Here is a 22,012-nt window from a genome sequence, read left to right as displayed (position 1 = left end):
TAAACACACATACAAACTGAGAACGCAGGAATCCAGTGTAGTGAGTCATCACTGGAGATGCCATTTGTTCTGTGACACAGGCTACTCTGTGGTGGCCTGGGGTCTTCACTTTTGGGGCCATAATTGGGAATCAGAGAAAAAGTCATCAGCTGAAGAACCCACATTTGCGTGATTTGGGGCCCAGATTTCACATTATAGTTTTGGACCACCAAACCCCAAACTAATTATTTACCTTCATAGCTCTAGACATAGACAGGGGGCCCTAGAGGCATGCCAACAAGTTTAGACAGTCACCTGTTTGCTGTTATTAAAATGTGCTTTTAAAGGTTATATTATGACCCTGATATTCACGAACTGGAGGGCACTGAGCTGATTAGTGTGACATCCTCACAAGGGACTCAGAAGAGTTATGGCAGAGACATATGTGCTCCATGTAGATTGTTAAAGAGCAACTAGAGCTAATTACTAAAAAAAGTGATATGTAAGTTATACCAAATTATACAACTTTAATTTTTACATGGACAAGTTCATTTTCTTAGTGCTTTATTAGAAGTGAACTGCTCCATGTCGTGGACATGCATGTTTATAGCCATCTCTAAATGATATTTATGAATCACATTATGTTACTGCAATCAAAATTAATTTAAGGATTATTGTTACTAAAGTATATGCTGACCACTAAGGCCTAATCATCTTTACGGAAGTATTAGTCTTATGCAAAAAATAAAGCTTCCCTCTGAGACAAATGGAGATTTACTTGCATATTTCACTAATACAAATAGGCAACAGGCCCTTACTGCATTTGTACAATTACATACAATCCTGTAATAACAGACAGTAATATTAGCTTTGCACTCCAGACTAAAGAGGTTATTTCCTGGTTATTAAGGAGAGAATTAAGCCATTATATTTTAAGGCATTCGGTTATTAACACATTACTTCTGCCATGCCTTAACGCATGATATTTTTGTTTGGTTTTGTTTGTCTGTTTCTTTCCCTTTTAGGTTACATGTTTTCATATCTAGGTTGACTGATTCAACATTTTTCCATTTTTCTGAAATTTATTGACATAAAAAGATAATTTTCAAATCAAGATAGAACTGGGCTTTCCCTTCCTAACTAGTGAATCTATCCTACCGATTGTTTCTCTCTCACAGTTAACGGTACCACCTTCCTCAGAGTTGCTTAGTATCAGAAGTACATTTGACCCTCCTTTCCCCCTTCTCTCTCCATATCCAATTTTCATCAAATGCAGCTGTGGTGGACACTATGCTGCATCAACCATATTCCTTTTCAGGAATGAAGAACTTATTTCTGTAGCTACTGGGAAACGATGTCTGGAAGATGCTGGAAGATGACCGTCATCAGGTCAGTCCTCTGTAGGCATTACCTGACTCGAAGAAAAATGACCCATTCAAGTTCAAACCTCCTTCCACATGCAGCCTACTTTCAATGACTGATCAACACAGCAGTATAAAGGCCCAGTCCTCTGCTCCCAACTTGGGACAACTCTGAAGGGCCATACTAGCTTCAGAGGCCCCAATGAGTTGACTGAAGCCTTCACTGGGCCTGTCTGGAAGCTCAACTTCTCCCTCTGGCCGATATACTTTCTTACCTCTCCTTCCAGAGGTGTTGAGCACAACACATTCCCTAATAAATGTCCTGAATGCTAATCTCCCATCTCACAGACTTTGATTCTGTGGAAACCCAAACTGTTACAGCAACAGTTTCCCTTTTTATAGGCATGCTCGGTATAACACTGTTTTGGTCAACAGTGAATCACATATACGACGGTGGTCCTATAAGAGTGGTACCACATAGCCTAGGTGTATAGTAGGCTGAACCATCTAGATTTGCATAAGTACACTCTACAGTGTTTGCACGATGACAAAATTGCCTAACACCGCATTTCTCAGAATGCATCCTTGTCACTAAGCAACGTATGACTGTATTTCTCTTGAAACTGCCCCTCTGTTTTTTAACCCACTATCACTGGCCTAGTTTGGTCAGCCTTTCACTCTCGCTTAGAATGATCAGTCTTAACATTTTGTTGCATTAGCCAAATAGGCATTCAAATTCAAACCTCCTCACAGGCACACTTGAATCATGATTGTAGCTCACTGCAGGTTGCTGTGAAAATTCCAAATTCATCCATTTCTCAAAATTTCTACCTACCAATCGATACGCCATGATACCCACTTTAGTATATGCTCTCAGTGCCCCAATAAAATTCCCTCTGCAGACAGTTTCCACCCACATCAGTGGTTTCCTGGGACTCTTTTCCAGTGGGAATTCACTGCCATGGGAATCTTTCCTAAGAGAAACTTTAATTAATAATTGATGGAAGTTAGTGGATAAATACCCCAACTTCCTCACCCTTTTTATTGACTTTCTCCCTTCAGCATCTGACTTCCCCTCATTCTCTCTGAGTGGTCCTGTGATCACCTCTCAAATAAACTACTTGCAATTAAACTCTTTCTCAGAGTCTGCTTTTGGAAGAAATGGCACAAACAAATATTGAGAACTGATCAATGAGAATATTGCTAAAGGCCCCTAAATGATCTCTCAGATCTAACTGCCCTCTCTTGCCCTTCCTATCTGTTTAATATATTATCTCCAGATTTCTATTTCTAGAACTCAGTTGACCCATGCCCCTCAGAAATCTTCAATGGCTCCCAGTACAATAAGAAGCAAAACAAAACTGCCCAACAAAGTCTGCCTGTATTTCTCAGTGTATGTCACCCTGCGTTCGCTACCACAAACACACACTCCAGACACACCCCTCTATTCATTGTTTACAGAAAGTGTTTTCTCTGTGTTTCCAATAAGGTTGTTTCCTCTGCTGGAATACCCTCCCCACCATATTGGCTGATAAATCCCAGCCCATCCTTAGAGCTACAGATAAACCCATTACCCCCTAGGAAGCCCTCTCAGATCCCCACTGTTAGGATTACTATTTCCCTCTACCATGCTCCCCAGTGCCATGTTTAAACTTTTGGTAAAACAGACTGTACCTAATACCGAGATGACTTATGGATATGTACTTTCACTACCAGATATGAATTCCTAGGAGGTAGGAGTCATATGATATCCATATTTGTATCCAGTGGCAACGTTGGAAACAATTAACAAACCTATATTCCAGCTCTGACCAATGAAAGGATGCTGGATCAAAGTCCTGAGGCACTCTGATGCATCACGTGTTAACTCTTTAGTTGCTGCTGGATTGTTGGGAAGTCCAGGGGGGGTTGGAGGAGGGACTGTGGTGGTTAGGGTGGCAAGGGTTACACAATAGTGGAGCTCAAACAATTGAGCATTTCTCAACATATAAGGAAAAGCATCTTTCACAGTATTTTAACAAAGAGAGCATAATTGGTTGAACGTCAGTTTTGTTTATAACTACTATGCTTATCAAGGCTTCCCAAATTATAGGTCTTATATAAATAATTCTTATATAATTAAGAACAGAATTGAAAAAGAGCACAAAGTTGTTTTAAAAGACCACTGATACACACACACACACACCTGATATACTTCTTTAACCAGGACAAGTAGGAACATTTTCATGTATGTCTGAAAATGTTATAGTCTAGTTTTCTTTATATCATATCAGATTAGCGGCTGTTCAGAAGCAATTGCCTTTATACTGCTTAAAATATCGTAGAAGTCTTCCAACAGTAATATCAATAAAAATGAAGCTAGCTTTCTTTACAGGCTCAGTTTCTCTAAATCATACTGAATTCAACTCTAAGGGACTACCCTGGGAAGAACGATCATGATCGTGCCTTGCAAATATTTTTCAAAATTATTAAGGCTGCAAAACGTCTTGTGTAGCCAGTCAACATTTACCTACTTCATCCTCACTTAATAATGCACACTGAGTTGCCTTTAACTTCCCCAAATTCCTTCTAAAATCCTCCTAACCAATATGCTAAAGAGTCCATATCTGATTAGTGAAAATATGTACTGAAATTTTATGGTCGCAAATGCTACTAAAAGCAACAAAAAAATGACTATACAAAGGAAAAGCACATTAAGTCTGATTATTTAATTCTTCTTAGTTCCATTTCTATAACCTTAAGAGTTTGATTCATGGACCAGGGGTTTTGTTTAAAGTAGTTGTAAATATTCATAATTCAACAATATTCTACAGTTTGAGGTCCCTCTTATGGTCCTTCTCATACATAGCAGAATTCACTGCCTTCTTTGAACAAGAAATTGAGATTTATTGCATTTATCAAAAATAATAATGGCAATTCTGAATGACTTGCTGCCCTTTACAAAAGACTAGTTAAAATCCTAAAACTAAGGAAAATTCACCAACCATTGGGATTGTCATTTGATGATTAAAATGAAAATTGAAATTGATATTTCTTAAAATCAATTCAGATCATCTCAATTACCTTAAAAAATGATGAAATATGGTACTTTATTGACATGCTTAGAATAGGCTCACTATCAAAATCTACCTATCACATGGAGAATTATTAACGGACTTTGTAAAGTCTGAAAATGGAAGATTTCAGAAGATGCGAACGACTATGACTGTAGGGACATCTGAGGTCAAGCCAATAGAAGCAGAGAGTGGGGGTGGCAGGTTGGCTCTTCCTTCACTGCACATTCTATTACAGTGGTATTGATTGGGTTGTGTTTGCCATTCTAAAAGGTCCCGTCTGCTTGTTAATAGCATTGGCACCCAGTCTAGGCTCTCTGTACTTCTTTGGAGCAGCTCTCTACACCTTCTAAGCTAACACACTCTGTTGAGGCAAGCAGGGATGAGAGGCTAGTACTTCCAGGGAGCACAAGATTGCTACTAAGCGTATGCTTTCTACATTTCTAAATTGTGTCCATTTACCTACGTTATAATAATTTCCTCAGCAAAAGCCAACCACCATGGGGCACTGAATTCTCTCCCAAATAGGACAACTAATTCCCTTGATGAATTACAGCCCCTCAGTTCTTCCCTATTACTCTTCTACACTTATCATCCCTGTTCCCTTCAAAACCTTGTAGGAATACCCCTCGCCCCCATTCGCAAGCAAGCAATGCTGTTCGGCAACCATCAGGGAAATTTGTATAAATAATGTTTCATTCGAGACAAAGGAATAAAACTTCACATGTATCAAAACCTTTAACCTATTTTTCACACATCAATTAAGTGCATATACATGTTTTTATAATACCTAGCCCTATAAACAGACATTCTCATAGGATGCTATCTGCTTCATAAACTGGCATAACTATTTGAAAGGATTTATCACAATTTTAAATGCAAATATCCTTAACAAAATATTTCTACTTCTAGGAATTTGTCCCACAAATAATTTCAAATAAACGAACAAGAGAGTATAGTCCTACACCTAAAATGTATGCTCCAAAGCTCTGATTATTTAGAAAGCTAATGAGTGAAATGGAAAACCAAATTTCCCTCTGGGTCATTTATTAGAAAGGGGAAGTGTAAATTACATTTTCATTTCTTCTCATCATGTATCAGTCCTAGCGTGGTAGTTAATAATATTTTATGAATGGTTTTGTTACCTTTGAATACTCCACGTTTCCAAGGGCAGACGTGTAGAATATACGAGACTACGTTATCAGGGTCTATGGTGATGTTTCGACTTCCCCACACTATTGGAAGATCTGAAAACACCTAGAAAAGACAATTCAAAAACAAGAATTATATAATGTCAATATTTACATGAAATTAGTGTAGCAAGCTAAAGCACAGAAAAAACTGAAATTTAATTTAAATACTTCCATTAAAACTGTTCACTTTTAAACGAAAATCAAACCAGAAAAACACTACATACAGCAAAAGAAAAATTTGAGACTAGGCCTATGAAAAAAATAGAACAAAGGAAATGATTCTCACAAAAAGAACAATGTTTATTTTCTGTGGCTACTTGTAGCAAGATCACTGATGCTTAGACAATCTGAATATCTTTTATAGGCCATGCACAATTTTCTTTGTGCAATTTGATGTACAAAAGATGAACCATTTCAATAGGTTTCTACATCAATATTAATGTAGCATATAAAGACTATTTAAGCAGCACTTGACCACAACTCTGGTTAAATTCAACTTTCAGCTTACTGAGTGCTTACATCTCACCACCCTCCACTGCCCAGGCAAACACTAATCTACCTTTTGTCTCTATAGATTTGCCTATTCTGAACAATTCATAGGAAAGAAAACATGTGGTCTTTCGTGACTGGCTTTTTTCACTTAGCATAATGTTTTCAAGATTCATCTATGTTGTGGTATATATCACTTCTTTGTATTGATGAATGATATTAAACTGCATGATACGTTGCATTTTGTATATCCATCGTTTTAATTATTATTTTTATAGCCATTTTTAAGTTGGTGGAAATTTGGGCTGTTTCCACTTTTGTCTATTATGAACAATGCTGCTATAAAAACATGTACACATTTTTGAGTGAACATAGATCTTCATTTCCTATGAACATACAGAATTGCTGGGACATATGATAACTCGAAATTTAACCTTTTAAGTTACTGCTTTCCAAAAGTGTTTTCCAAAATGGCTGCACAATTTTTCTTGCCCACCAACAATGCATGATGGCTCCTACTTCTCTACATGTTCTCTCAAAGTTTTTATTGTCTGTCATTTTGATTATAGCCATCCTAGAGAGTGTGAAGTGATAACTCATTGTGATTTTGATTTGCATTTTCCTAATGACTAGTAATGTTGAGTATCTTTTCATCTGCTTATTGCTCATTTGCAAATCATCCTTGGGAAAATGTCTATTCAAATCCTTTGCACAGTTTTAAAACTGTGTTGTCATTTTATTATTGAGCTGTAAGAGATCATTATATATTCTAAAAACAAGGCCCTTATCAGATATATGGCATGTGGATATTTCTCTTATTCTGTGGGTTCATTTTTTACTTTCTTCAAGGTATCATTTGAAGCACAAATATTTCAACTTTTTTTTTTTTTTAAAGATTTTATTTTTTCCTTTTTCTCCCCAAAGCCCCCTGGTACATAGTTGTATATTCTTCGTTGTGGGTCCTTCTAGTTGTGGCATGTGGGACGCTGCCTCAGCGTGGTCTGATGAGCAGTGCCATGTCCGCGCCCAGGATTCGAACTAACGAAACACTGGGCCGCCTGCAGCGGAGCGCGTGAACTTAACCACTCGGCCACGGGGCCAGCCCTGAAATATTTCAACTTTTAAGTCCAATTTATTTATATTTATGTTTTGTCACCTGTGCTTTTGATGTCATATCTAAAAATTAACTGCGTAACCCAAGGTCATGAAGATTTACTCCTATGTTTTCCTTTATGATTTTTATAGTTTTCGCTATTAAATTTGGTCTATGATCCATTTTGAGTTTACTTTTGTACATGGTATGAGTTAGGGGTCCAAATTCATTCCTTTATATGTGACAATACAGTTGTCTAAGCATCATTTTTTTAAAAAGACTGTCTCATTAAATTCTCTTGGTATCCTTGTCAAAAATTGCTTGACCAGGGCCATCCTGGTGGCAGAGTGGTTAAGTTCAAGTGTTCCGCTTTGGTGGTCCAGTTTGTGGGTGCGGATCCTGGGCACGGAGCTATATACCATTTGTCAAGCCATGCTGTGGTGGTGTCCCATGTACAAAATAGAGGAAGATGGCCACAGATGTTAGCTCAGTGACATTCTTCCTCAAGCAAAAAGAGGAAGATTGGCAACAGATGTTAGCTCAGGGCCAATCTTTCTCACAAAAAAAAAAAAAAAAAAAAAGATCAATTGACCGTTACTCTAGCCTATGGATAAATTGCAGGATGTTCTATTTTATTCCATTCATCTACATGTCTACCACATGCCAGTACATTTTCTTTAATATTATACTTTTTTAGTTAAGGTTTTGTAGTAAGTTTTAAAAGCAGGAAGTGTGAGTCATCCACTAGAGAGTGAGGAGAAAGGTCAAATTGTGACATGTCCTGGGGATGGGAATTATGAGGAGAGTCACACTCAGTCTGCCTCTTCCTTTGTTTGCAAGGTTGCTGCTTTTCATAGCTCCCCTGGTTGTAAAGACTGGAGCTCAGGAGAGGAGAATAAAAATAGGCCAATTCAAAGTGCCACAAACCAAGCTGCTCTTACCAAGCTTCTGTTTTTCTTGAAAAAATACTCCTCAGATTGTTTTAAGTCTTTATTTAATTTCAAAATCTGAAAAATTTCATTTTGACAATTTTTGCCAGTGTTTTCATTGCTTTTAAGGAGGAACAGATTTATGAAACTCCTTGTTCCACCATCCTGGAAGTCTGGCACCTCCTCTTTTCCTTATTACATAACTATTTTCTACCACTTTGTCACTTTGATAAAATGTCACAGCATTTACCTGTATCTCAATTAGGTTCTCTGATTTTTATTTTCTCTTTGATATTAAGGAAGTCTCATCCTTCTATTACAAACTGTTCTTGTAGTAATAATATACATGTTGAAAGGCTTTCTTTTTTTTTTAAATACAAAGCATCTTAAAAATGACTACTAGCAGCAATACAAAATAGAACAAGGAAAAGATATGAAAAGAACATTCTGGATTTGAGTTGTTAGCAGATTGTTAAAGTGCAGGTGAACAGCAAGCAGTTGAAAATGAGAGGCTAAAGCTAGCACATACATCTTGAGTGAAAGTATGGACTTGGTATTCGTACCTAAAAGATAGTTTGATCTGCCAAGTGGGATGTTGCACAGATCTAAGAATGCTTGGAAGATGGAAACTTGAAAATAAGTCATAAGGTTAGAGGAATAAAAGGGCCAGATAAGTAATGATCAAGAAATGACAGGGAAATGAGAAACATTAGAAGGATATAAAATAAATAGTGAAGAGTGTTAAGAAGGCAGATCAACAGTGCCAAACACTACAGGAGTTTTGAAGCAGATAACTTGGGAAAATAACTGAATTTTCTTGACCAAAAGTCATAGGTGATCTTTGTGGCAGCAGTTTGAACAGAGTAGAGAAGCTACCAATGGATCGTCATGAAATAAGAAGTGATTATGTAAATAGTACTTTTTCAAGAAGTCTAGCACTCATGAAAAATAAAAAGGATAATAGTTGAAGAAGGACTATTGTTAGAAACAAGTTTTCTCTTATAATGGAAAAATTTGAGAACATTCATAGATTAAGGAAAACAATCCAACGAAGAGGAAGATACTAAAAGAGAGAGAAAGAGAGGGGAAAAGAATGTGAACTGGCCTTGAACACATAGAGGTAAACTTCATTTTACAGATCAAGGAATGAAGATGGAAAATCAGGAGGGTTTCAGTGGTCCCAAAGTAAGTATATAATGAAAGCTGAAACTATAAAGCAAAGATTCTCAGCCTAGCCTTTCTTCTTAGCAGCATCTCAGTTGTTTCTCAACAAAATTTCCATTGAAATATGAGCAAGAAACTAAATATTCTGAATGAAAAGAAATGGCAAATCGGTAATATGCATTAGGATGTGTTGATTAAAGTTGATGGCAATTTTCAAATTAAAAAACGTGTGGGGCCGGCCTGGTGGTGCAGGGGTTAAGTTCGCATATTCTGCTTCTCAGCAGCCCAGGGTTCCCCAGTTCGGATCCCCAGTGCGCACATGGCACCACTTGGCAAAAGCCATGCTGTGGTAGGCATCCTACGTATAAAGTGGAGGAAGATGGGCATGGATGTTAGCTTAGGGCCAGTCTTCCTCAGCAAAAAGAGGAGGATTGGCAGCAGTTAGCTCAGGGCTAATGTTCCTCCAAAAAAAAAAAGGTGATATTTCATCCATTGATAATTATCTCCACAAACAAATGTTACTTAGGTCTTAAATATGTTTCTGTTCTGTTATAATTGATGGAGCTATTTAAACATGAGGAAGACCTGGAACACATGAACAATATTATTAATATTTTAATGAAATAACATTTAATTAACTTAATGGGTAATATCTTTAATTACAGAAAAGGCCTCACTGAAAATCTGTACCCTAAAAGTAAAATGACTAGATTCTTCAGTTTTATTTGTATATTAAAATGACAAAAATATAGACTTCAACTATTATTGTTTGTGGAGAGCAATTTTGCTATGCATAGAATTTCATGTTTACATTTAATTAGATAAATATAGTTAATATAGTATAATTATTATTAATAAAGGCGTACATTTTTTTAAATGCATTCATTCTGGAGAATAAAATTTGAAAACCTATAGACATCATCTCTGCCATAACAACAAAATGAAACAAGCAACGTTATTGAATCACAGGTTTTTCTTTAACCTGTTTTCATCAAACTCTTAAGACAGGATTCCTTGTTCACAGTAAATTCTGGAAGGGGAGAGGGAGAGGGAAAATGATTTTTTCATTATTTATAGTAAATCCAAGTAGTCATGGTTTTTTCTCTTTTTTTTCTTTCCTTCCTTCCTTCATTTTAAATGCCGCCCATTATGTTTGTATCTGTTTATTAAACAAATCTTCCTTGAAAAACTATTGTGTACTTGATACTATGATTTATGTTAGGTATAAAAATGTGGGTAAGAGAGGCATGCCCCTTTTGTCACAGTTTATAATCTGATGGAGAAAGGTAAACAGGTAATAGCAATATGATGTAGAATGTATGATGGTCGGACAGGTAAAAAAATGCTGTGGAAGCACACGAAAGGCATCTAACTGAGGTTTACGGGAATAGGAAGGATGTTTAGAAAAGTGGCATCTAAACTTGCCCTGAAGAATGAAAAGGAGTCAGAGAGACACAGAGAAATGGACGATAGGTTGTTGGGCAGAGATTTCCAGACAGTAGCGAAAGGAAACACTGTATACAAGCCTAAGTGTTGCTGGAGCCAGGAGTGGCAAGAGAGGAGGCTGAGCAGATGAGCTCTTGAAAGACAGTGAAAGCCACTGCAGGGAGTATGGACTGGATCCTGAAGGCATGAGATGACACTGAAGAGTTTTAGTAGAGGAGTGACAAGATGAGATTTTCATTCATAATATTCACTCCATTTGCAATCCAGTAAGGAAAGAAGAAGAAAACCAAAGTATATATTTTTCAAGATAACAAAAAAAAAGCAGAGGGCAAACCAGAGAATTTCCAAACTTCAGGAGTACTCGCTCAGGCACCTGTGATGGACAGACATTTGAAGCTTCTTTTGAGGATTCTATTAGACACACAACAATTCTTAGATAAATATGGGGGCGAGAAGTGGAAAAATTTATTTTAGGATGGGCTTAAACAAATGAAGTGAGGAGGACCAAGTACAAAAGCTTCATAAAAAATAAAGATGAAAATAATTATGCATTTCTTCACATTCTCATTATTATTCACACTGGTAAACGATAGGATACACTTTAGAAATTTTGTGCCTACAGATTTCACATTAAAAATTTTAAAAGCTGTTTAAAAATTTTTTTGAAAATACTTTTTATCATGTATAATTTCTGCAAGTGAAAATACATATGACTCAAATAACTAGATTTTCATATATTTTATGATATATACTAATATTTAGATATAAAACTTGTTTGGGGCTAACTCAACTTTATAATTGAAATGAAATTTAGTAGCTGTTGGACTAATATAAAGAATTCTAAACTTCTCCTTATGAGACATTGCTTTATCTAGTTAAGTAAAATGAAATATTTTTAAAATTTCATATAATTCCATATACTCCTTCTGAAAACACTTTTATATTAAAAAAAAAAAAATCTTACCTTAAATGTTAGGATGGTCTTTGTATCATTGGGCACCACTATGGCTTTATTTGTTACGTTCCCCACTTGACAGTCTACAATGATGTGTTCCAAGGCCAGGGGTTTTCTTCCAGTCCCTTTTATTTCAAAGACATGTGTCATGCCATCTACTTGATTTTGTAGAGTAAGTTTACCCTGTGACAAATCAGCCAAATTTCAGCTCTATAGGAGTCATAGTTAGATGCCAAACTACTTCTGTTATCATACTATTCTTGAATCTGATTAATGAAATGAGCTTTCAAGGAGGCGTTAGCCATTGACTTTCCCAGTTTATGTATAAATACGTCTACTGAATGAAGAGAAATTTCCTGTAAAAAGCTCTTTCTCTTTACTTTCTTTAAATTACAGAATTTATATAGGCATTGTCATACATAGCAATTATATGTGTGTTTATATCCTTGTCAAAGAAATATGTCTTAAAATATTTTCCAAAGTATCAACTTCCTTAATAAATAAAAACAAAAAGAGCAATGATTTTACTTTGTTAGACATGCTAAGTAAAAATAATCTGGATATAAGTATTGGCAGCCAATGGCATTGTGACTTTCAGAACATTTATCCCTCAAGTTAAAACATTTATTAAACTTTCAAGCAGAGTAATCACTAATGATCAAATTCATGGAAAATATAACTTTTCTGAAAAAAGATTTCTCATAAGTTATATAGGTTAATATCACATATTGGTTTATTGACATATTAAGACAGGGGAAAAACATCAATGAGTTCATACCATAATTTCACATTCCAAAATAGGTTTGAAAGTAAGAGGATATTGCACAGTTTCACCTGGTCCGACATATAAAATAGAAGGTCCATAAAACCATTCTCCTTCTATAGTCGCTTGACATTTCCATTCATTCTGTGTTTTATTATTCTAAAGCATGAAAAAAAGGTAGAAAAATATCAGGGGGATGATGTTGATGAAGTTGAATTACATATTAATTCTTGGTACTTTTAATAAAATTATATATTGTATTTTTAATTGCATTTCTTAAGAATCATCATTTGAAAGTCACATTTGTTAAGAACAACTATCAAAAACGTGAACATAAGGCACAAGGGTGACTATATACCCTTTCAGTGTCACACAGCAACATTGCCTAATAAGTTGATCCACGAAGTATTTAATATCTAAAGGAATATTCCTTTGTTTGACTTACTAATTACTGTTAAAATGGTAAAATGGTCTTGGAGTTACACATTCTACTCCTAATTATAGGTAACAAAAAGGGTTCTACCTGGTAGATTGCTCAGATAGCAAAGCTTACATTTCTCATCAAAACAAATTTTTGTGCTTTGAGCAGACTTTTGTTATATCTTTAATAAACAAACAAAAAACAATTTCTCGGTGTAAAAAACTCAAAATTCCTTATAACTATATCAGCTTCTTCTAGGCTGCATTATTGCTTTGACTAATAGATAGCCAAGCTATAGTCAATCATTGTTCTTAGTGCCTATGAACTCATCTTAATCAAGTGTTAAGATCACAACGGAATTAAAGCAGAGTGATCTGAGAGACCATAACTCAGCTTGGTAGAGTCAGGAGGCAAGGCTTTTGAGTAAGAATTTGATAATGGGTTAAGGAAGTTGGAGTTAATTGTTTAAGCAAAGACATCCAGAGAGGTGATTAATCAGGTGAGTAACACGATAACGTATATTCAGGAACAAAACTCTGACATTAATGTGGAGAAACCAATGGCAGCAGATAAGGCAATTAGAAATTGGTAATAGTTCAAGATGAGAGGTTTGGAGGACTTTGAGACAGTGGCAGTGGGAATGAAGAAAACAAAAAAAGTTTGGCCTTACTATTGGAATATTCTGGGTAAGGGCTTCAAATGCTGCCGTTTCAAATTCAAATCTGGCCTCTGGATGTTCTTCATCCACCACACCTTCAACGTGATAGACACGCACATCATACCTTGATGTCAACAAAATTTTACAAGGGTAGTGTCCAGGAGTGAGAGGAACAAATCGCAAAGGAACCGGAACAAATCCATCTGCAGCTATCAAAATAATTAAAAAATGGTTTAATTATTATTTTTTTTTTGAGGAAGATTAGCCCTGAGCTAACCTCTGCTGCCGATCTTCCTCTTTTTTCTTTCTTTCTTTTTTTTTTTGTACTGAGGAAGACTGGCCCTGAGCAAACATCTGTGCCCACCTTCCTCTACTTTATATGTGGGACACCTGCCACAGCATGGCTTGACAAGTGCTGCACAGGTCTGCACCCAGGATCCGAACCAGCGAACCCCAGGCTGCCAAAGCAGAATGTGCAAACTTAACTGCTATACCACCAGGCCATTCCCAAAAAACGGCTTCATTATTTTTAATGGCATAAATCCTAAAATTCATCTTGAGGTAAAGCAATATTTAATATCTTTGTATTTAATCATATTGTATAATCTAGAAGACTAGGTTATACCAAGGTAACACAATACCCCTAAATTTCCAGGGCATATTTTATCATTGACAGAATCATTCCTGGACAGGTCAGAGGAAAGTCTGCTCCATAAAGTCACTCAGGGATCCACGCTGTAAATGACACCACTATCTTGTAGCTGTGCCATCAGGAACATCTCTCCTCCCTCACTCACAGGTCCGGGGAAAAGGAGAGGCTGGAAGTTTGCTCAAGGGTTTTTCAATGCTCGGCCCAAAAGTAACACATGTTAAATTTAATTGTCCAGAACCAACCACACGGTGCAATCTAACTGAACAGGGACTGAGAAATGAGACAGATATATACAATATTTGGTAAGCATTATTGTCCATCACATTTCTATGACTTAAGGGCTCTGTCCCACAGCAACCAAAATAATTTGCAACTTGACCAGCATATAGAAATCATTCTTTCTCAGTTAATAACCAAGGGAAGCAGCAAGAGGCATGTCTAATTAATACTTCTCATATCACCTTGTTATAACATTTACCTTAAGTTAGTAGCTAATATAGTTTCTCATGGTAGGCAGGCTATCTATCCCGGTCCTTTCCTTCTAAGCAATACCACTCTTTCTCTGAAGGCCACCATTTTCTTACTCTCCATAAAATGAGAAAATAGTTATAAAAATCTCTCACCCCTAAAGTAGGATGCAGTGTAAGTATAGAACACAAATTTCATCGCTAATACCAAAGTATTTAAGTAATCAATGAAAAACAAATGATAAAAAATGTTTAGAAGCCTAAATCTGTGATAGGAAGTTCTCCAAAACTAAGAAAATAAATCAAGCTTATTAACCAATGGACCAGACAAGTATTATGACATTAATTGCCTATAATTTTAATTCATTCAGATTTAACAGCTCAAATGTGAAAGATGGCAAACCTGTTTTCAAATACACTGAAGTCCATATGCCAAAAAAACCAGTCACCTCTCCAAGAACATTAACTGCTTCACGTCATTTTAAAAACAAACTCAGGATTTGAATGTGTGTAAGTTATACGATACATATAAAGTTATATTAATTATATATTATATAGCATATGTTGCATGTTATATATTGCTATATGGCATATATTATATATCATGTGTAACGCTATAGTTACATATCATGTATTAAAACCCACTGACAATGGACCACATTTGAAATCTGTATTACATCTAACCAAAGTCCAAGATTCTCAGTTGGTCTAAAGAGGAAACAAAAGCTGTCAGAATGTTGCTATTTTAATTTTTATTCCATCCTTTTCAAGTACAAATTTAATTTTAGGATAAAATTTTTTCTCGTCATAAAAGACTCCAGGCACATTTTATCATCTATTGTTCGCTGATTACTTTGATTCCAAAAGAAGCATTTGAGTTGTGGCAACATCATTAGAACAAACCAGGTGATATAATTATTTGATCAAAATTTGTTGCTTTATTAACAGAAATAAAGAAAGCCCATTTTTCTCTTGCGTGAACAGACCAAAATGAAAATATTTAGATTAGATAATTTAAATAAAATTAAGCTGCTTAGAATAGGAAATTTAAACAATTTAATAGTAATTATTTTCATCAAAGATAAAGAATAACTAGCCATTTAATAGTAAACAATAATTGAAATGCACAAGTTCAAGTATAAAGCTTCTATCCAAAGCTTTATGTTATACATTATTTCCTTTTCCCTAAAAATATCCATTTCCTAATGATACTGAGTCTGAAAGTAAAAACCAAGGACATTCTTAAGTGTACATTTTCCAACTCATGAAATGTTCATGAGCAAAGACCCTAAGGATTGCACAGTGCCAGCTCCTCTCCCTTACAAGTTCAAAAAGGAATCCATCATAACAGTGGAATTCGTGGAAATGATGGTTTTATTTTTGAAGATGTACTGACAAAACAATATTGTTTCTTTTTCTTAAACATTGGAAACAATTTAATTGGTCCATGCCAGAAACATAAGTAGGAGTATTATCATATATTATCAACGAGGAGTCACTTCTAGGTGAAGGTATTCAGCAGCAGTTTCCACAGCCCCTTAAGACGCAAAATGGTAGAGGGAGGAACTATTTTGATTTTTAGAAACCTGGCAATTTTACTGGCCACATTGTACCACCATACCATTATTCTCTTTTAGGGACATATATTCTCAAAGTCCTTTCCAATTCTGCACTGTAGCAGATGTCATCCATGCCTTGCCATGTCGCCTGGGCATTTAAATCCACCCTGCAGGACAATGGCTTTATGGAAAACTGTGACTTTCTCCTTGAGGGCTTGCTTTGGTCATAGGAGGTTTGCTCAGCCCTTGCAAGGATCTGGCCAGAAGTGACAGTTAACGCCTGCAGTTGCAGTTCTCAACAAATAATGTATCAAATTGGTGGAAAAATAACCGAGCGTCTTTGCCCTTTGGTTGGAATTAACTCCAAGATGAATTCTACACCAACTCCTAGAGATCGCCAGTGCAATTGAGCCTAAACTGCTCACAGTGGCGACTGCTCATTAACACTCCTTGAACTGGCTTCTTCCCTTTGCTGTCTCTCACTCTCTCACAGTCCTACCTATGGTTCCTGAGATTACTTCTCAAACTATTTGATCTCAAGACCTGGTTTCAGGGTCTGCTGTTGGGAATCCCTAACCTAACAAAAACCCCTAGACCCAAGACAGAGAGCTTCCTGTCCTGGGCCTCATGCTTTCTAGGGCCTTACTCTGAACCTCCTCTGGCACTGTCTTTCTGCAAGTGCAAGGAGTACAGAGGCCCAATGGGACAGGCCTACATGGAGCCCAGCCTCACCATGTTCCACGTTCTTGGGATGCCACAGTTCACAATCCAAAATGCTTTGATCCCATTTCCAGTGCCTGTACAGGACTCTTTCCTATGTCAGTCCTCCTGTTGGAAGACTCCTAGAATTGAAGGGTAACTAAAAGATGGCTATTTAGGGGAAGATGTGGACCAAGATTAATTATGTGGGCTGAGGTATCTCACACATTTATACACAAGACCCCTTACAATATATGTTAGAGTTCAAGTAGGAAAGAGAACACGGTGGGCACCTGAGCAGGGCCCAGCTATCCTGTGCTGCCATATTCTACCACAAACTCTGAGAAGTCCAAGAATTCTAAATTTAAACTTGGTCTTCCAGGTTGGTATAACTTTATATTTGTCAAGGTGAGATAATAGAATGTATTCTATTTAAAAATGTGTTAGTTTGATTTGCAACTTTTAAAATTTTAGAAATATGGTATGTGTGCTTCCATTTGTACTTTTGACCTGGGCATCACAAATGTTGGGGACAATCTGGACTTGTCCCTTCCATCCCTACTCTCCTCAAATGTAGCTCACCGGGGGCCTTTCCTTTACAGGTGATCCTGGTAACTGTGGCAGTTGCCAGGGTTCTGTGATTCAACATAACCAAATATATCTCAATTTACCATATTACAGTTACTGAAGAAAATAACACAACATAAAGAGAGAATCTCTCTATTGAAAGAATACTTAATTTTATATAACATTAGCTACTGGAAGAAATCAGTGTTTTTGAATCAGAAGTTTTTGAAATAATCCACAAAAATGTGCTATGCTCAGATCCTAGAATAGGTCATGGTTGGGAGAATAAATTAATACTGCTGTTTTGGTCAGCTCTCATGCAAAACAAACTACCCAGAAACTTCGTGGTTTAAAGCAACAACCATTTATTTGCTCATGATTCTGTGGTCAGACCTCATTTGGGAAAGTTTATCAGCTCATGTGTATTGGCTGGGCTCATTCATGAATTAAGACCTCATCTGGGAATTCTGTCCATGAGCTCTCTAATCTTCTATGAGATGAGCCCAATATTTTCCACATAGTACAGAAGAATTACCAGTAGCAAAAGAATGAGAGCCCTAATGTTCAAACGGTTATCATATATCTGCTTCCTTCACATTTCTTAATAATCCATTGACCAAAGCAAGTCACCTGGTCAAGACCAGGGTCAACAAGGGAGGGGAGACTACAGAAAACACGTGTGTAGGCAGATATGATCCACTTGAGCTTTTACTCAAACAATCCACCACGTCTACACTGCAAAGGAAGATACACGTATAAAACTGGTGAGATGAAAGATGCAATCAACGGAGAGTTAAAAATCCTGTTTTCTGGTTTTAGTTCCTCTCCTACATTGCGCAACCTTGGGCAAACAACTTAAAGGTTTTTCTTATAACTCAAGTTCTTATTCTGTTTAAGCAGTAAGATTTGATCAGTAGCTTCCAAACATTTTATTTTTTTGCCTCAGGGGTACTGTGTCTGAAGAACACCTAAGACAGAATCTCAATATACAAAACAATTAATCTGGAGTTGATCTGGTTGAAGTAGGATGAGAAGCTAGAAGCTTCCATTCATTTCCACAGCCTTTCTATTGACAAACCAAAGAGCTTTAAAAGAATGCTAGGGCTGTATAGAATATAATTTGAATAATTTGTCTCTTAGGTTTCTTTCTGCCTTACTAGTCCATGATTATATGAAAGTACATCAGAAATGTGGAAGAGACTCAGTAATATAATAAATTAGTGATTATCTTCTACAGTTAATTATTTAGATATATTATTAGCAAACAAGTCTCAGAAGCTTTAATCCAGAAAACAACGTATTAAGAGAATGAATAACTATATTTACAACATGATTTCACTTATATAAACAAGTTTATAATAGATACTTATTTGTTGTATTTAATGTATGAGTAATTATATTTTCAGAGAATTTTTTGGCCTATTTGCTAATCCCACTTCCATCTACTACTGGAAAGTATTAGTGTAGATTTCTTTTCTGTTAAACAAGTAAAAGACCAAATCACATGCTAGTTAAAATTGTACCCATTCTGGTTACTTTACTATTTCTTGGCACATGAGCATCTGTCTCACAAACACTCTTGATAAAGTAAGTGATAGATCCATTGTGTGCTAACAATTGCTCATTACTGAGTTTCCTCATTTAATATCAAAAACATGAAGTGCGTCATAACCTTCACATAAAAAAGAAGAGGATTCAGCAACTACAATTTTTAGAGTGTGCTTAATTTATTTGGTAAAATGCTTTCACTAGTAGAAATGTAGTTTACTATCTTCCACTCAGGAAAAACCATTTTCTGAAATGATTTAGCAGCATAAATTGTCAAATTTATTATACTATTCAATAAAATAATAATTTAAAATGATAAAGATCCATACTAATTATTGACAAATTTAATTTTTGAAATATGGGTTAAAATGGGTTTTATCACATCAAAAGAGGCTGAACTACTTTTGCTTTTCTATCACCTGGAAGATCTAAAATAATATAATACTTAAGGGTGAAAAGAAAGAAGGAAAGGGAAAAAGGAAAAAAGGAAGAAGGGAAGAAGGAAGGAGGACAAAAATAAAGGAGAGGGAAGTAGGAATTAAGGAAAAAAAAAGAAAGTCTGGGAGATGCTAAGAGAAAGGCATGTGACCCTTCTTCCCTAACCAGTCCCAAATGGCTGAGGACATTGGACTGGTCTTTCCGTGAAGTTTCTAAGTATCCGCAAGCAGGAAAAACTGGTGTGCAGTTCTGTGTCACATTTTGCTGAAAGCGAATTCCTGCACATCCTCCCAGGTGCCCTAAAGCACAAGAAAAGGGCCACACAGAGATATCAAAGTGCTGTAGTAAGCAAATGGCAAGGATTTCCAATTTTTTCCAGCACAGCCAAGCTAGGCTCAATAAGTACAGGAAAACCTAATCTTACTAGTTGCATTGGTCAAGTCTAGTAGAGCCTTACTAATGTTTTGTCTGCTTGATCTGTCGATTATTGAGAGATGTATGATAAAATCTCCTACTCTAGGTGTGGATTTGTTCATTTCTCCTTCCATATTTGCCAATTTTTGCTTTATTCATTTTGAGTTTATGTGGTTAGGTGGTGGAAATAAGTTCTAAATTTTTCTCTACATTGGACTATTCCTTTTTAAATGAATACATTTATTTGTCTTAAAGTTTACTTATTCTAATATTAATATATTTATGCCAGATATTTTTTAATTAGTAAATACCTGGTATAGGTTTTTGGATATTTTACCAGGTGATTTTGTAAACAGTAGAAAGCTGCATTTCACTTTCCACTTTTATAGTTTAGTCTGTTTATATTTATCACGATTAATGATACATTTGTGCTTAATATCTCATTTTGTGCCTCTCTTGACTATATCCTTTCTTTAGTTCTCTGTTTTTGTATTCCATTGGACTCATCAAGTTTTCCTTATTTCCTTTTATGCTTCCACTGGTTTAGAAATTACACATTCCACCTCTTGATTTTTTGGTTGTCCGAAATTTTCAACATTCACACTTTACATAAAGATGTCTTGAAATAGTTCAAACCTGTGCTCCCCAAATATAAGAACTTCAAATGCCTATTACGGCAATAACTCCTTCCTTATAAAGTTATTGTCTAATAACTGAGTTCACTTTGCTTTTATACCATCTGAATTATTTGATATTATTATTTCCATAGGCAAAGTTCATTGAGATTTACCCACATTTACTGAGCATTTCATTAACCACTGCTCTTGGATCCCAATTCTTTCTTCTGAATTCAATTTTCTTCATCATAAATAGATCTTGCATTTGTTCTTTTAGTAAATATCTGTGAGTTTTAAATTGTCTCAATTTCACTGTTGGATTGAAAATATTTTTATTTCATCTTTACTCTTAAGTGATAGTTTACTGGAATTAAAATTCCAGGCTGACAGTTTGCTTCAGCACTATAATTCCATTGTCTTCTGGCTTCTATTGTGGCTGTTGATAATTCTGTCCTCAATATAATTTTTAATCCTTTGAAAATAACGTGTCTTTTTCTCCTTTTGCTTTTCAGAATTTCTCTCGTCTTTGCCATTCTACTGTTTCACTACACTCCATTTAAGTGTGAACGCAGGTGTCTCTCTTTTATCTTCTGGCTTTTAAAAATGTTACTTCTATCTTTTTCTTTTCTCATTTGCTCCTATAAATAAGAGAGGGTTATCTTTCCTGGGTAGTCACTTGTCCATGGTCTCGTTCCCCTTTTTCTTTGCAGTGATCTCTTAGACCTAAACATGGAGGTAGCTCAATGCACACACTTGGGCCAATTTCCTATATCAAACGGTGTCTATCCATTGGATGTATGGAAAATATTTACTTACATCCACTGGCAGTTTTCAAATAATCTAGGGGAAAATTTACATCTTAGGAAATTTCATTATCTTCCTGTTAATGGATAAACTCTAATCTCACTGACAACATGCACCACAAACCACTTGGACTCTTCCCATCTCTGCCACCACCACCAGACTGACATGCTGGATCTTATACATCCTTGGTAGAATGATTTTCCTCCATATTTTCCCCTACAATTACAGTCATTTGAAGTCCAGGGGGTTTGTTTTCTCAAGAGGGATGCCAACAGAGAAATGCTAATAGAGGGCCACCTTGGAAGGTATTTCACATATGTCCATTCATTAGCAAAATATTTTTGAACACCTACTATGTACTAGGAGGTATGCAATGAGGAAGCAGCTTCCTGGTTTTCTGGTAGGTGGAGATAATAAACTTCAGAGGAAAAGGCAGATCATGGTGATGAGGATTATTTTAGGTTGGTTACTTTTAAAAACTGCAGACAGGAAGGAGGCTCTGAGGAGTGGAATTTGCTTGCCCTTTTATGAGAGACATTTGCATTTGTGAAGGAAGTCTCCATCTGTGGGGGTGTCTCCCTCTCTGCACCAGGAAGAAGGGGGGATGGCCTTATCTCTGGAAACTCTTAATGGAGATGGCAAGGACTTAAGTTTTGTTTATTGTGCTTGTCTGGTAACCTCACGTAGCTGACTCCCCCGACCACCAACATCCTCCGGGAAGCATAGGACATCCTGACTTAATC

General features: G+C 36.2%; 1 protein-coding gene across 1 annotated transcript in view; it reads right to left on the bottom strand.

The window, feature by feature from the left end:
• Positions 1-22,012, bottom strand: part of CFAP47 (cilia and flagella associated protein 47) — a 422,907-nt gene that overhangs the window by 125,818 nt on the left and 275,077 nt on the right. Inside the window, exons 46-49 of the mRNA XM_070603391.1 lie at positions 13,517-13,713; positions 12,441-12,584; positions 11,672-11,845; positions 5,539-5,650 (exon numbers count right to left, since the gene is read on the bottom strand). Coding sequence (XP_070459492.1) covers positions 5,539-5,650; positions 11,672-11,845; positions 12,441-12,584; positions 13,517-13,713 — 627 coding nt within the window. The remainder of the gene's footprint in view (positions 1-5,538; positions 5,651-11,671; positions 11,846-12,440; positions 12,585-13,516; positions 13,714-22,012) is intronic.

This window comes from Equus przewalskii, chromosome X (assembly GCF_037783145.1).
Source record: "Equus przewalskii isolate Varuska chromosome X, EquPr2, whole genome shotgun sequence".
NCBI lineage: Eukaryota > Metazoa > Chordata > Mammalia > Perissodactyla > Equidae > Equus > Equus przewalskii.
This window is presented reverse-complemented; position numbering and strand designations above follow the sequence as displayed.